The following is a 15923-nucleotide window of genomic DNA, read 5'->3' on the forward strand; positions in this document are numbered from 1 at the left end:
GATTAGATTTAAACCATTTACAGTCCCATCCAACAGGCAGTTATTACAGACTAGTTACTACATAGCTCTCAATTGTTGGGTTTCATTAAGGGCAAAATAACATTTCCTACTAATAGAACAATGCCATTACTTTATTCCATCTGAGCCACATTATACAATACTGAAATTCCTGAATACTTTCTTTTGCAGCTTGATTAGAAAAGTTTTCCAAAAATTGGTCAGTGTCTAAGCAGCTTGTATTTAATAGACACTTCTACAATATTTCCCACCACCAATCAATTATGTACACACAGGTGGGGGAAAAAAAAAAGACCTTTTACATTTGAATGCAGCTAACAACAACCTTGACTGATACATTTTATTGGTTACGTTTCATTGGAGATGACTGATTTAAAAAAAATTATTCCCATGTCATTTAATCTCCTTCGTTCATTTCACCAAAAAGGAAAGCATAATCAGAAGCAGGGAATTTCATAGAGTACTTTAATTATGTATTGAAAAATAAATTACAGGAAATAACTTTAAAATGCAACAGAAGACAACCGAATTCCACGACTAACATTCCCATTGCTTTGCCATAAGAAGGGGTGGGATTGCAGTGTTCAAGGCAGGTAATATCACAAATATATCAAAACCTCAAAATTTGATGCATTCTTATGCTTACATCAATCACAAATAACATTCCTTTACATAAACTGCACGGAGCCTACCACTGTACCAGATTTTGCCATTAACTACAAAAACTTTGATACAAAATTTGGTATTTATATATTTATATTTAATATACATGCCCCACCTCTATGATTTGATAGAAATTTAAATAAAAAAAGATAAACGCACTGTACAGACAATGCTAACTGGTAGCTACAGGCAACAGTTCTTTTTGGATGGATTTACCCCCCTCCCCCTCAAAGGGAAAAAAAAATATAGCATATTGGATGGACTCGAGTGGCAGTAGTGAAATGGTAAAATCTCCCAGCAGTTCGACTGTCACTAATTCACACAACCGTTCTAGGGCTGCTTTCAGGAAAAAGGCAAGGCAAGCTTCAATTACCCCCATCTAACTGTAATTTTGTCCTCTTAAGTTAATCCAGTGGTCTGTGTAGTTTGGATTCATGCAATGTGTAATACTGGTAATACAAGCAAAGCATCAACAAAAAACAAAACAAAAAAATGAACCAGCTCCTTTCAAGCTTTACGATGCATCACTACCTCAATGATCCCATTGATTTATCTGTACAGTATACTACAGTGCAAACCAGCCTTTCACACACAAATCCACTAACACAAAAGGAGACCTAAAAAGGAAATTCGACTAGTGTTCTCATGTCAAAAAGTAACATTTAAATTACAAATGTTACACATCCCTGAACCATCTTGTTTAGTGATGTATCTACCTACCCATTGAAAAATCATCTCCAGGAATATTTCCTTCTTCGTTCTTCAGACCTTTGTGGCAGTGTCCAGTGAAGTTGGCCCTTTCACTTCAAAATCTACGCAGACTAATTTTAAATTGATTCATCAAGTCCGTAACCTACAGCAAGCGCTTGACACCAATACAGCCAGGCAAGGGCAAGCTGGATCGTCAGTTTGTCTTTAATTTGGTATGTTGGGAGCCCTGCTCAGTCAAACCTGCTTTGATGGAGTTTGCTACAGTCTGTCTTATGTTGTCCTCCATCAAATTGTCACTCAGTGGCTTCAACACCTGTAATATGGGAATGTTAAAAGAAAAGAAAGAAAGGGAGACTTAAAATGGGGTAACCAAAAACATGCTATTAACAAAAGAAAACAGTAATACCATGTTCATTAAATATTTCCCCATTAAATAGCTGCAGAATAGCTACAAGAATGTTGAACAGAAAGGAATGATGAGGAAAGATGGAATGGAAAACTAAGTTCAACCCTGTGCATTAAAAAGGGAAAAAGAATGTTAAATGGAAAATATGCTAAATCATGGCAGCCTGTACTATTCTGGCATACAATACAATGGATAATACATGGTTTATATATTTAAAAAATTAAAATAAAAAAAACTTAATGGTCTCAATCAAGATGCATTTACCACAATTCTCCTTCAAGTGGGTCTGCTTGCCCTCTTAACAGTCACTTAAAGAAATGAGCAGTTTTGCACCCTACATTGTCGAGTTAGCCGTGTACATTTTACAGCCTGTGTTACACAGCAAGACCCTGACCAGTTTGTTACTGTGCATGTGTAAATGTCCACACTTCCCCCAGAAATCGAACAAATGATTAAAGCGCAACAGCTAGTTTTTCTTCTTGTTGTTGTTGTTTGACGAAAGTCTCAGTGCTGATGTAATAGAACGATGTATCACTCTATTTCGAGCTGACGTGAACAGCTTGCATAATACCTAAAACAAGGAGTTGTTAGTTAGTTATCACCAAAGCACTTGATTTGTCAATCCAGTTATCAACTGGGAAGACTGCAATATATTAAACGAAGTTTCTGTTTGTGGTAATAAGCCAGAAAACAAGGTTTTCACCTTCTTTGGACTCCTCTGGATTGCATGAAGAAGGGAAAGAAAGAAAAGGCAGTCAGAGCGTGCAGTGATCAGTATAGACAGATAAAAAGACTAGGATCCAAAGCTTAATTTGAAGAAACACAAACTAGTTTTGAGGATAACAGCCACCAGAACATATAATGCAGCCAGAGTAGATATTTAGAGGTTTACCCCAGAACAAGTATCAACATTATTAAATGGCTCACATGGGGCACTGGATTAGTGGAGATTCCCAAAGCCCCTTCCCAAGCTGTCCTAGATATGGACCAACCTCAACTACCTATCTTTCACCCAAACTGGCAGGTCGTCTCTCGACCGTCTGAATCATCTAACAACTTATGATCTCTCGTCTCATTCCCACTTGTGCCATTTGAAGAGTTATTTTGGAGCGTAGTTATTTCAGTTGCAGTTATCATTTGTTCAATCATCCCCTCACGTGAGCGTACAACATTGAGTGAGTCAAAAAGTCTTCAGGAAAGGCCAGATAAAGAGGTGTTAAAAAAGTATAAAAACACAAGTCTACAAAGCTGATTTTTCTACTCTCTGACCCATGAGTCCAGATTGATCTCAGAAGCAGTTGGGTCAAGAATTAAATGGGACCTCCTGGTCTGTAGGTTTTGTCTTCACTCAGCTAGCCCCAAATTCAGTCCAATGTTGCTGTCTTTTCTTCTGCTGTTTTACAACATCCTTGATCCTGGGGGTGCTCTGCTCACAAGTTACCAATGTGATTTTGAAATCACCTCCTCAGAGAACCCAGAGCCACACTTTCCCTTTGGAGAAGTACCCGATTTCCACTTGCAGAGTTCATGGCAGAGATTGGGAATTTGGCAGATCATAGATAAGCGGTACATCTTACTCACCCATAGCACAATAAGTGAAGCTCCCAATGTAGCAGACCACTCAATTCTTTCCACTTTTAAAATCTGGTAGTTTGTCTCCCTCTACCAGTAAGCTTTCTTAACTTCATAAAAGTGGCAGTCAGAGAAATCAACGGTTTAAATCAAACATGGCCACAGTAAATAATAATTCGAATAGGTCTAAGAGCGTTAAAAAAACAAGCCTGAAGGCTTTGTGTCTTAATGCGAGGAGCATTCATAATAAGGTGGATGAACTGGCTGCGCAAATAGAGGTAAACGAAAAGGATTTGGTTGGGATTACGGAAACGTGGCTCAAGGATGGCCAAGACTGGGAACTCAACATCCAGGGGTATTCGATATTCAGGAAAGATAGGCAAAAAGGAAAGGGAGGTGGGGTAGCATTACTGGTTAAGGAAGGGATTAACACAATTGTAAGGAAGGGTATTAGCTCTGATGTGGAATCTGTATGGGTAGAATTGAGAAATACCAAGGGGCAGAAAATGTTAGTGGGAGTGGTACATAGACCTCCAAACAGTAAGGCGGAGGTTGGGGATGGCATTAAAAGGGAAATTAAAGAAGCGTGCAATAAGGGCACAGCAGTAATCATGGGTGACTTTAATCTACATATAGATTGGGCTAACCAAATTAGTAACAGTACTGTGGAGGAGGAATTCCTGGAGTGTTTACGGGATGGTTTCCTGGACCAATGTCGAGGAACCAACCAGAGATCAGGCCATCTTAGACTGGGTATTATGTAACGAGAAAGGATTAATTAGCGATCTTGTTGTACGAGGCCCCTTGGGTCAGAGCGATCATAATATGATCGAATTCTTCATTAAGATGGAGAATGAAGTAGTTGACTCAGAGACTAGGGTCCTAAATTTAAATAAAGGAAACTACGATGGTCTGAGGCGCGAGTTGGGTAGGATTGATCGAGGAATGTCACTCAAAGGGTTGATGGTGGATAGGCAATGGCAAACATTCAAAGACCGCATGGATGAACGACAGAATTTGTTAATCCCAGTTTGGCATAAAAAAAACAAAAAAGGTGACTCAACCGTGGTTAACAAGGGAAATTAGGGATAGCATAAAATCCAAGGAGAGGACACATAAATTGGCCAGAAAAAGCAGCAAACCTGAGGATTGGGAGCAATTTACGATTCAACAAAGGAGGACAAAGGGATTAATTAAGAAGGGGAAAATAGAATATGAGAGTAAGCTTTCAGGGAACATAAAAACTGACTGTAAAAGCTTTTATAGATATGTGAAGAGAAAAAGATTGGTGAAGTCAAGCATAGGTCCCTTGCAGTCAGAATCAGGGGAATTTATAATGGGGAACAAAGAAATGGCAGACCAACTAAATACATATTTTGGTTCTGTCTTCACAAAGGAGGACACAAAGCCTCCCAGAGATGCCGGGGAACATAGGGTCTGATGAAAGGGAGGAACTGAAAGAAATCAGTATTTGTAGGGAAATGGTGTTAGGGAAATTGATGGGATTGAAGGCCGATAAATCCCCAGGGCCTGATAATCTACATCCTAGGGTACTTAAGGAAGTGGCCCTAGAAATAGTAGATGCATTGCTGATCATCTTCCAACATTCGATGGAATCTGGAACAGTACCCATGGATTGGAGGGTAGCTAATGTTACCCCACTATTCAAAAAAGGTGGTAGAGAGAAAACGGGGAATTACAGACCGGTGAGCCTGACATCGGTAGTGGGGAAAATGCTAGAGTCCATTATAAAGGATGTAATAGCAGAGCACTTGGAAAACAGTGACAGGATCGGACAAAGTCAACATGGATTCACAAAAGGTAAATTGTGCTTGACTAATCTACTGGAATTTTTTGAGGATGTAACTGGTAAAATAGGTAAGGGAGAACCAGTGGATGTGGTGTATTTGGACTTTCAGAAGGCCTTTGATAAGATCCTGCATAAGAGATTAGCGTGTAAAGTTAAGGCACATGGGATTGGGGGCAAGGTATTGACTTGGATAGAGAACTGGTTGGCAGACATAAAGCAAAGTGTTGGAATAAATGGGTCTTTTTCCGAGTGGCAGGCAGTGACTAGTGGGGTACCACAGGGATCGGTCCTTGGACCCCAGCTATTCGCAATATATATTAATGATCTAGACAAGGTGTAGTGTATGTGCCTTTAAGAGCCCATGTGTACTGTAATGCCGGTAATGGCCACTCGGCTATATAAGCCCGAGTATTGTGTTGTATCCGTTAGTTCCCCTCCAGACTTTGTTTAGTAAACACCTATCAAACCAACTCCTGTCTTCAGTGTCTCTATCAACACACAGACACAACAGTGGCGATGAAGTGGAAACGGACTTAGCTACAATTCGGCAGCACCTCAAGGACATCGATTCCTCTGGCGTCCAGAAGAATCAAGAAGTGAAAGAAGCTGGTGGCAGGTACTGCGGTAATCCTTCCTGGGCGTCAGGCTGGGGCTCCAGCGGCTGGCTGTACAGCTGGGCCAAGCAGCGAAAGCGGAGGCAAGCAGTAACAGACGGGGAGGGAGCACTCGGGAGACGGCCGGCGCTGCAAGCAGGTCGGCGTTCAGACCTAGAGTGTGTCCGGCGGGAACGAGTCTCCAACTGTAAATAAATAAATAAATAAATAAGAACGGAAACCGCGGGAAACAACGTCGTCATCGGCAGCAATAGCGGGAAAGCGCGGGAAGCGCCATATCTTTTCTGCAGAAAAAAGCAAAGCGCGGGAAGCGCCATATCTTTTCTAAGATGCCTAATTCTGGCAATATTGATGCTTTTGATAACGAGATAGAGAATTGGACCACATATGTGGAAAGAGTGGAGGTATATTGCACCGCAAATGGAATAGAAGATGAAAAAAGCGCTTCAGTACTTCTAAATCTAATGGGCGTAAAGACATACAAGCGGTTACGAAACTTAATCACTCTAGCTGAACCGATGGACAAGAATTTTAAGGAGATTGTTGATACCCTACACTGCCAATTCGAGGCAGGACTGGCAGATTCTCTACGAGACAAATTCGTCTGCGGTCTCTTAAGTGTAGGAACACAAAAAAGGCTACTTTCTGAGAAAGATTTAACACTGGACAAGGCTTTCAGTGCAAGAGGAGCTGCAGAGATACAGCAAAAGCCACAGGACTTCGGCACCCATGAAATGACACGGGGTTTCGAGAGATGTTATCGCTGCGGCAGATCCACCCATGACCAGAGGGACTGCTGGTTCAAGGACAAAGCATGCAGGCAATGTGGAAAGATGGGACACATTACACGTGTATGCCGATCTGGAAACAAAAAATCCACTAACAGGAAAAAAAATCAATAAGAAAAAGCACAAAGGTACAAATGATGACGGACAGTAGCTCCGAAGACCAGAAGAGCGATAGCGACTCCGGGAACAAGAGACTAAGCTCTCTCAAATTACATAATGTAATTGCCAAAGAAGATTACCAGACCATTTGGGTTACCCTCACAATAGCAGCGTCCCCAGTTAAAATGGAGCTAGATACAGGATCAGCTCTGACCGTCATAAATCAACGGGATTACGGGCGGCTATTTCCGCATATGCCTTTAAAAGACACATCCATTATCTTGAAAACATATACGGGGCAGAAAGTATACCCCAAAGGAAAAATAAGGGTGCCTGTTGTATACAACGGCAAGGAAATACAGAAGTTGTATTTATACGTTCTACAAGATGGTGGTCCACCGCTGTTGGGACGTGAATGGATCAGGAAAATACATTTAGACTGGCACTCCATTCAGGCACTGACGGTGACCAGTAAGGAAAAAAATGATGATGACGTCATACCTGAACGATTAAAAGACATCTTGGCCAACGCCAAGGAAGTATTTCAAGAGAAACTAGAAACCTTGAAAGGCATCACTGCCTCAATAAAAGTGGAAGATGCAGCAATTCCCAAGTTTTTTTTAAGGCAAGACCGGTGCCATACGCAATTCGTCCAGCAGTCGAGGCAGAGCTGGAGAATTTGGAAAAGGCAGGCGTATTATCTAAAATAGATTGGAGCGAGTGGGCAACACCCATCGTCCCAGTCATGAAGAAAGCATTGAAGAATGATAAATCTGAAGAACAGAGAAAAATTCGCATCTGTGGAGACTTCAAGGTGACTGTAAACCCGGTCCTTCACACGGTACTCTTCCGAGGATAGAAGATATTTTCGCCTCACTATCCGGAGGGAAACGTTTCACCAAAATTGACTTGGCACAGGCATATCTACAGATGGAGGTTGAAGAGGCCTCTAAAAAATCTCACGATAAATACACACAAAGGTCTGTACCAGTACAATCGACTGGTTTTCGGAGTAGCATCCGCTCCAGCTATCTGGCAAAGAGCTATGGAGCAAGTCCTCCAAGGGATTCCGGGGACTCAATGCTACCTAGACGACATCCTTGTAACAGGAGAAAACGACAACGAGCACCGTGCCAATTTGGAGCAGGTGCTCACTAGGCTGAGAGAACGGGGCCTACGAGCAAATCGCCCCAAGTGCGAATTTTTCCAAAATCAAATATCATATTGTGGCCACATAATTAATAAGGAAGGGTTGCATAAGTCACCTGAAAAAATTGAAGTGGTCATAAAAGCCCCAGCACCTGAAAATGTTTCACAATTAAGGTCGTTCCTGGGATTAATAAATTACTATCATAAATTTTTACCGAACTTATCAACTCTTCTACACCCTCTTAATGAACTGCTACAAACAGGAGTAATTTGGAAATGACGAAGACTGTAAACGTGCCTTCCATAAATGCAAAGACTTAATCACGTCCAAGGAAGTTTTGGCTCATTACAACCCATCACTGCCAATCAGACTGGCGTGCGATGCATCCCCTTACGGCATAGGAGCAGTATTATCCCATAAATTCCCTGATGGCTTGGAACGGCCGATAGCTTTTGCGTCACGCTCATTGAACTCAGCTGAGCGTAACTATGCCCAAATCGACAGGGAAGCACTCCGCCTGGTATGGGGAGTGAAGAAATTCAACCATTACCTACACGGACAAAAATTTACCTTGTTGACTGGCCATCAACCCCTCATCTCCATATTCAACCCTAAAAAGGGTGTTCCCATTATGACAGCGCAAAGGCTACAGAGGTGGTCCCTTTTTTTAAATTTTTTTATTAGGGGCACACCAATACAACATAGAATACAAAGGATCAAAACAGCATGGGAATGCTGACGGTTTATCGCGCCTACCGTTGCCAACGGTAGAAGAGGCACCTACAGTAGACCCAGTGGAGATGTTCCACTCAACCATAGTGGAATGTCTACCAGTAACAAATTCTGCCATTGAAAAGGAAACGAGAAATGACCCGACTCTCACGAGTCTACGACTTAACGGTGAAGGGATGGCCAGCACATGGCGAACGACTGTTGCCAGCATTCTCGCAAAGAGGAGGAGAACAGCTGTCAGTGTGCCGAGGAACCTTGATGTGTGGATCCAGAGTGGTGATTCCACCCAAACTCCAGGATAAAGTGCTAAAGGAGCTTCACGAGGGGCATCTGGGTGGAGTGAAAATGAAGAACCTAGCCAGAGCATTTGTATGGTGGCCAGGTATCGATGGAGACATCGAAGAAGTGACCAAGAGCTGCCTAGGATGCCAGAAGGTCCAAACGCTCTACCCCAAGCCCCTCTACATCCATGGGAGTGGCCCTCATCTCCCTGGCAAAGGGTACACATCGACTTTGCTGGTCCATTTATGGACTCAATGTTCTTAATCGCGGTTGATGCACACTCCAAGTGGCCGGAGGTAATAAAGATGTCCTCCACCACCACGGAAAAAACCACAGTATTAAGGACCATATTTGCCAGGAATGGGCTGCCGGAACAGATCTGTTCTGATAATGGACCGCAATTTGTGTCCGAAGAATTCAGGAAGTTCTTAAAAAACAATGGGGTTAAGCACTACACGTCCGCCCCATACCATCCCGCCACAAATGGATTGGCTGAAAGGTTTGTCCAGATCTTCAAGAAGGCCATAAAGGCCATGGGTAATGAAGACATAAAACTTCAGCACAAGGTGGATAACTTCTTGTTCGCATACAGGAATGCAACACATATGGTTACAAACCAAACTCCCGCCATGATGTTCTTCAATAGAAGCCTAAGATGCCGGCTGGATTTGATCAAGCCCAACATCAGAAGGGACGTGGAGAACCGGCAATTTCAAGGCATGAATGAAAGGCCAACTAGAACCTTCCAGATAGGTCAACAAGTTTTAGCCGTACCGAGAAATGGCACCCTGGAACTATCTGCACACGACTAGGACCGCTGATGTATACCGTGGACATCGGAGAAAGCATAATAAGGCGCCATGCTGACCAGATCATAGAGTCATCCGAAAAGGGACAACCTACACCACAACTCTATACGCCTAATGATGAAGCAGAGATACCCATATCTACCTCCGATCCAGTGATACTGGAACCCGATGAACACGACACTGGCATTCAAGCCGAATCAGCCTTGCCAAAAGAACCTACTACACCACCAGAAACTACTACACCACCGAGGCGTTATCCGGACCGAGTCAGGAAGCCTCGAGAGAGACTGACTTATAATTAATTAACTGCAGCAATGTATAGATTATTTTTCTTGTAACATGTACTTAATAATTACTTAAAATATTATGTACTGGTTAGCTAAAAGGGGAAGAATTGTAGTGTATGTGCCTTTAAGAGCCCCATGTGTACTGTAATGCTGGTAATGGCCACTCGGCTATATAAGCCCGAGTATTGTGTTGTATCCGTTAGTTCCCCTCCAGACTTTGTTTAGTAAACACCTATCAAACCAACTCCTGTCTTCAGTGTCTCTATCAACACACAGACACAACACAAGGGAACTAGATGTAATATCTCCAAATTTGCAGACGACAAAGCTGGGTGGGCGTGTGTGCTGCGAGGAGGATGTCGAGAAACTCCAGGATGATTTGGACATGTTGGGTGATTGGCCAGAAACATGGCAGATGCAATATAACGTGGATAAGTGTGAGGTTGTCCACTTTGGTGGCAAAAACAGGAAGGCAGATTATCTAAATGGCAATAGGTTGGGAGAAGGGGAAGTGCAACAAGACCTGGGTGTCCTTGTGCACCAGTCGCTGAAGGTAAGCATGCAGGTGCAGCAGGCGGTTAAGAAGGCAAATGGTATGTTGACCTTCGTAGCAAGAGGGTTTGAGTACAGGAACAAGGATTGTAAGAAATAGCTGTTAGATTTAAAGATGGGTTTTAATTCTTAGAACAGAGACTGACAACAGGCAAGCAGAAAAAGATAGCATAAATGCCAGCAGGGTCGAATATCAAGCATCAAGACAAATAGAAGTGATAAGAGAATTGTAAAAGGCAAGGAAACAGGGAGGATAGCACCGGCTAGATAACAAGGAGCCACAAAGCCATAAAATGCCGTTGAAGAAACTTGACAAAACATTCCTCAGAAAGATAAGAGGGAGGCCTTGTCAGTCATGCAGAAAGGGACAGCGAGGGATGCCTTCCCGCTTCACAATTGGACAATAGGATGGGGGATCAAATGATTGACACCAGGTGATTACCAGCCCACCAAAATAACTAAATATAGACGACCGAGAGAGGAAATCAGGGGCGAAGGCTTCCCCAAGGTGGCTACGGCCTAACACCTTGGTCAAGTTTAGCCTCTGAGGTGGCCGACGGCCTCACACCTCCAGCAGCTTGAGAGATGACCCAACGGAAGTGACCGCTGCAGCAGACTGCAGGAATCCACCCAATCCGAGACCACCGTACTACCTCCCCGTCCATCTGGTCGTGGCATTCCGATTCGGGAGTCGTAGATCGCTCCTACTGTCACGGGTTGTATGTCTATTATACTCGGCTTAAACCATACGTAATATCTGATTATGCTTTAAAACTGTAGCTCTTTAATAAAAGCCTTACAACTTCTAAAGCCCTGTTGGGTAATCTGTTTGAGCCTGTGATCCTAATCTTACAGGATATCTTGCTGCAGTTGTACAGGGCCTTGGTGAGGCCACATCTTGAGTATTGTGTGCAGTTTTGGTCGCCTTATCTGAGGAAGGATGTTCTTGCCATGGAAGGAGTTCAGCGAAGATTCACCAGGTTGATACCTGGGATGGCAGGAATGACGTATGAGAGATTGGGCTTGTACTCACTGGAGTTTAGATGAATGAGAGGTGATCTCATTGAAACTTATAAAATTCTTACAGGACTGGACAGACTAGATGCAGGAAGGATGTTCCCGATGGTCGGGGAGTCCAGAACCAGGGGACACAGTCTAAGGATAAAGGGTAGGCCATTTAGGACAGAAATGAGGAGGAATTTCTTCACCCAGAGAGTGGTGAACCTGTGGAACTCTCTACCACAGAAGGCAGTGGAGGCCAATTCATTAAATATATTCAAGGAGGAGTTGGATATATTTAAGGCTAAAGGGATCAAGGGGTATGGGGAGAAAGCAGGGGCCGGGTACTGAATTTGGATGATCAGCCATGATCGAATTGAATGGCGGAGCAGGCTCGAGGGGCCGAATGGCCTACTCCTGCTCCTATCTTCTATGTTTCTATGCTGCCTCATGTCTTTCAATCCCTCCCTCATCTATGCTGCTCAGTCCAATTTCTTTTGCGTGCAAATTAACTGAATGCTGTGCAGTTAATCTTGCATTGCTTGCTTCAAATGAGGGGCTCCTGCTTTTATTCAGAGCATCTATATTTCAGATTGGAGCCTCACAACAGGGAGGATAAACAAGGAACAAATTTTTTTTTTCCCTAGCATCTGTTTTTGAAAAATCAGCTACATCAAGGCCAAAAGTATCCCAATTATATCCATCACAAAAACAGCATGAAGCAAGGTTTTACCTGAAGCAGGGCAGTTTTAATTAATGCAAATGCTGCATTAAAAATTCTACTTGTGTTTTATTCTTAGAATGACACACAGCTAACAAATTTGGACCAATTCCGTTAGAGAAATTTCAGTTAAGCTTGCGAGGCTCCAAATAGTGATCAATAGGCTGACCAGAACAAATAAGCCACTGAACTCTAGTTTCCTGCCCCCAAAGTTTAATTTGGTTTACCCAGATCACTCTCCAGTAGTAAGCAGTACAGATGAGGAAGAGTATGGCAGCTGTCGCTCAGTTGGTTGCACTCCCACCTGAGTCAGAAGGTTGTGGGTTTAAGACCCACTCCAGCAACATGAGCCCACAATCCAGGCTGACACTCCAGTGCAGTACTCGGAGAGCTGTACTGTCTGAGGTGCTGGCTTCTGGATGAGACCTAAGCTGAGGCCCAGTCTGCCCTCAGGTGGGCATAAGAGAGATCCCATGGCATTATTTCAAAGAAAAGCAGGAGAGTTCAGTGTCCTGGCCATTATTTATCCCTCAACTAACATTACTAAAACAGGTAATTGGTCGTTGTTATATTGCTGTTTGTGGGACTTTGCTGTGTGCAAATTGGTTGCCATGTTTCCTATATAGGGCAGCACGGTGGCATAGTGGTTAGCACTGTTGCCTCACAGCGCCAGAGACCCGGGTTCGAATCCGGCCTGGGGCGACTGTCTGTGTGGAGTTTGCACATTCTCCCCGTGTTTGCGTGGGTTTTCTCCGGGTGCTCCGGTTTCCTCCCACAGTCCAAAGATGTGCGGGTTAGGTTGATTGGCTATGATAAATTGACCCTTAGTGTTAGGGGGATTAAATACGTGGGGTTACGGGGATAGGGTGGGATATGTGTTGGTGTAGGGGTTACAGGGATCGGGTGGGATATGTGTCGGTGCAGGCTCGATGGGCCGAAATGGCCTCTATCTGCACTGTGGGGTTTCTGTGATTCTGTGATTACAAGTGACCTCACTACAAAAGTACTCAATTGGCTGTAAAGCACTTTGGGATGTCCTATATAAATCTAAGTCTTTCTTAATAGCACACTGGCACGACTCAGATCGGTAACCCAGTGGACATGGAGAGGGAACAAACCAACATCCCAGCCCTGGGGTGGGGGAGAAGAGAGGAACTTTCAGGAACAAGTCACAAACACTATGGACCCCTCTAAGCTGCAATTTTGTATTTCATTAAACAACATGGCAGTGGAAGATGGGCAGGCGATTACTTGATTAAAATCAAATTAAAAAAAAGTTTATCCTCAAGTTCATCTGTTAAATCTGGTCAACTGTAATTCGGGAATTTTTTTCCACTTTCATTTAGTTTTGCCGGACAGAAGTATAGGAACAGAAGCAGCACCATGATGGGATATTAAATAGGGGTTGAAGAATTAAAGTAAACGTCTTATTCAGCAGCACATTGAAGATCATGAAGCACACTGTGTAAACTGCTCAGCAGCTAAGACTGTAATCATACAGTATTAAATTCCACTTTAAAAGTCAACACCTCATACGATAAACAACTATCTATAAATTAGCATTTAAAATGGAGTAAAGACAATTTCCTACATTAAACTGAACATACCTTAGTGGCAATAAAAAGGGGGTGGGGGAGGGAAGGAGAAGGGTACTAACCTGTTCCCATATAGTTTCAGCCACTTGATCAATGATTGTTCCAAATTCTCTGAATTCACCAGAATACTTAGTGTAAGCCCAGGTGCAGAGGGATATTAGAGCCAGTCCCATCACGAGATTGCATAAAGAAGCTATTGAGTTCAAACCAATGAATCCAGTCACTCCTGAGATTATGTACATGGTAAACATCACAGCAAAAAGTGTGGCAGGTGTGCGGGCAGCATAAAAAATATTTTTGCTGTCATTGTGCTTTACAAAGTTTGCGTAGTTCGCATCCATTTCTTGCTCGAGCTGCTCTTGATAGCGCTGACAGAACTCTTCCCCACCCATTTTCTTGACAGAGCGAAACTGCTTGATAGAAGACTCTTTCAAGGTCAGGTGCTGTTGCTGCAGATCTGCTGGCGCTATGTAAGGCTTATCTCCCCCACAGAACTGCAACAAAAACACATTTATACTTCTTACAATGCTATTTCTAAGCACTGTATCGTGCCTTTATTCTACAGTTACAAGATGAAGGCAAGCATTTTCTCCACACTATTTTAAGTGGAATGCACCATACCTACACCTACCTGAAAATTCTTGGCTGACATACAAAGAACTCTTCAATATCAGTCCTGCTGAATTTTTTCTTTTTAAAATACAAATACATTTACTGACCTCCAGCGAAGGTGGGTACAGTATATTTATTTTAGGATAGGTCAGTGGTTCTAAAATTGGGGTCCAGAGAGACTTTCCAGGGGGTCCGTGAAAAAAACAAACAATCGGTGATGGGGAGCAAGCCGGTGTGGAGAGGCTGGGTGCTGCTGAACGGGGCAGTGAATGCTTACCATGGCAGCGGCAGTAGCGACTGCTTTGCAGGAAGAGGAGGAGGAGGGAGGGAAAAAGACTGCAGGCCAGCAGCGACCACAATGCCACCGCCAGCAACAGGAATCTGAGGTGGAAAAGCGCAGGGCCAGCTGTCCGGAGAAGAACCGACCATCTGTAAACAAAGACCCCGTCCTGACTACCAGCCAGGATTCCAGTTTTGTAAATGTCACCATAGCTATATTGCAATTCATTGTCAGAAGATCCTGGTACAGTATCAATATAGGAGGCCAACAATAATTTAGATTTGAGGAAGGGGTGGGGGGCACGGGCAGTCAGTGGTTACTAATCCATTTGAAGAGGGATCCTTCAACCAAAAAATTGAGAACCACTGGGTTAGGGAACATACCAAATAAATAAAAGGCTATAACAATCTGTTGCTGCGTGCTGACTGCTGAGTGGAAAGAGATTACTCCCCTTTTAAGTGTGGAAGATACGTGCAAAGTCCATCCATTTTCTCCCACAGTTCAGGTCCCTATTCTGGGCATGCTCTGATCAGTTTTAATCTCTTGCTTCAATGGAAAACATGTAAAACCCTATTCATGGACAGTCAGGAATCTATCCATTTCCCCCCCCCCACCCACGTACTTGGTAACATCTTCGTCCACAAGTTTGAAATGCTTTTAAAGTTACTTTTATTTAACTTGCTATTTTATCAGCTTATAAAATAGCTCCAATGAAAAGGACTTCAGATGCTGTACATTCAGTATTTGACCCCCTTCAATGATTCACATGCTCATCTTCCTGTTCTCTAATGGTATCTTCAGTGTTCATTAGTTATTTTGACAAGATTAAATTTAAGAAACTTATACATCGTAAGTGTTTTGGGCATCCTCTAGACTCAAAACCAGGTGAGTTTTCAGAGCATGACAATAATCCACATTCATACCCATCTCATTGGCATCACAAAGCACCAGGAATTAGTCCTGCTACCTAAGGTTTTCAATAAGGGAAATAAAAGGGTCAAGTTGATATGGTGGTTAAAAAAGGCATATGGGTTTATAAATAGAGGGACAAAATATAAGTGCAAAGCGGTCATGCTAGAACTTTATAAATCACTGGTTAGGCCTCAGCTGGAGTATTGTGGACAATTCTGGGCACCACACTTCAGTGCTTAGAAAGGGTACAGAGGAGGTTTACCAGAATGGTACCAAAGATGAAAGACTTCAGGCACGTGGAAGACTAGAGA

At 43.1% G+C, this 15923-nt stretch overlaps 1 protein-coding gene across 9 annotated transcripts in view; it reads right to left on the reverse strand.

Moving 5' to 3' along the window:
• Positions 1-465: 465 nt before the first annotated feature.
• atl2 (atlastin GTPase 2) overlaps positions 466-15923 on the reverse strand; it is a 118454-nt gene continuing 102996 nt past the window's right edge. For 7 of the 9 annotated variants that reach the window (XM_085981902.1, XM_085981896.1, XM_085981901.1 and 4 more), the window contains 2 exons: positions 13871-14302; positions 466-1705 (listed from right to left, as the gene is read on the reverse strand). In XM_085981902.1, the coding sequence (XP_085838028.1) occupies positions 1586-1705; positions 13871-14302 (552 nt within the window). In that variant the 3' untranslated portion in view covers positions 466-1585. Of the gene's footprint in view, positions 2370-2501; positions 2517-13870; positions 14303-15923 lie in introns of all 9 variants that reach the window. The other 2 variants (XR_015077574.1, XM_085981897.1) reach the window with 2 other exon arrangements.

Source organism: Somniosus microcephalus, chromosome 3 (assembly GCF_052327205.1).
Source record: "Somniosus microcephalus isolate GS21.2 chromosome 3, FLI_Smic_1.0, whole genome shotgun sequence".
NCBI classification, from domain to species: Eukaryota; Metazoa; Chordata; class Chondrichthyes; order Squaliformes; family Somniosidae; genus Somniosus; species Somniosus microcephalus.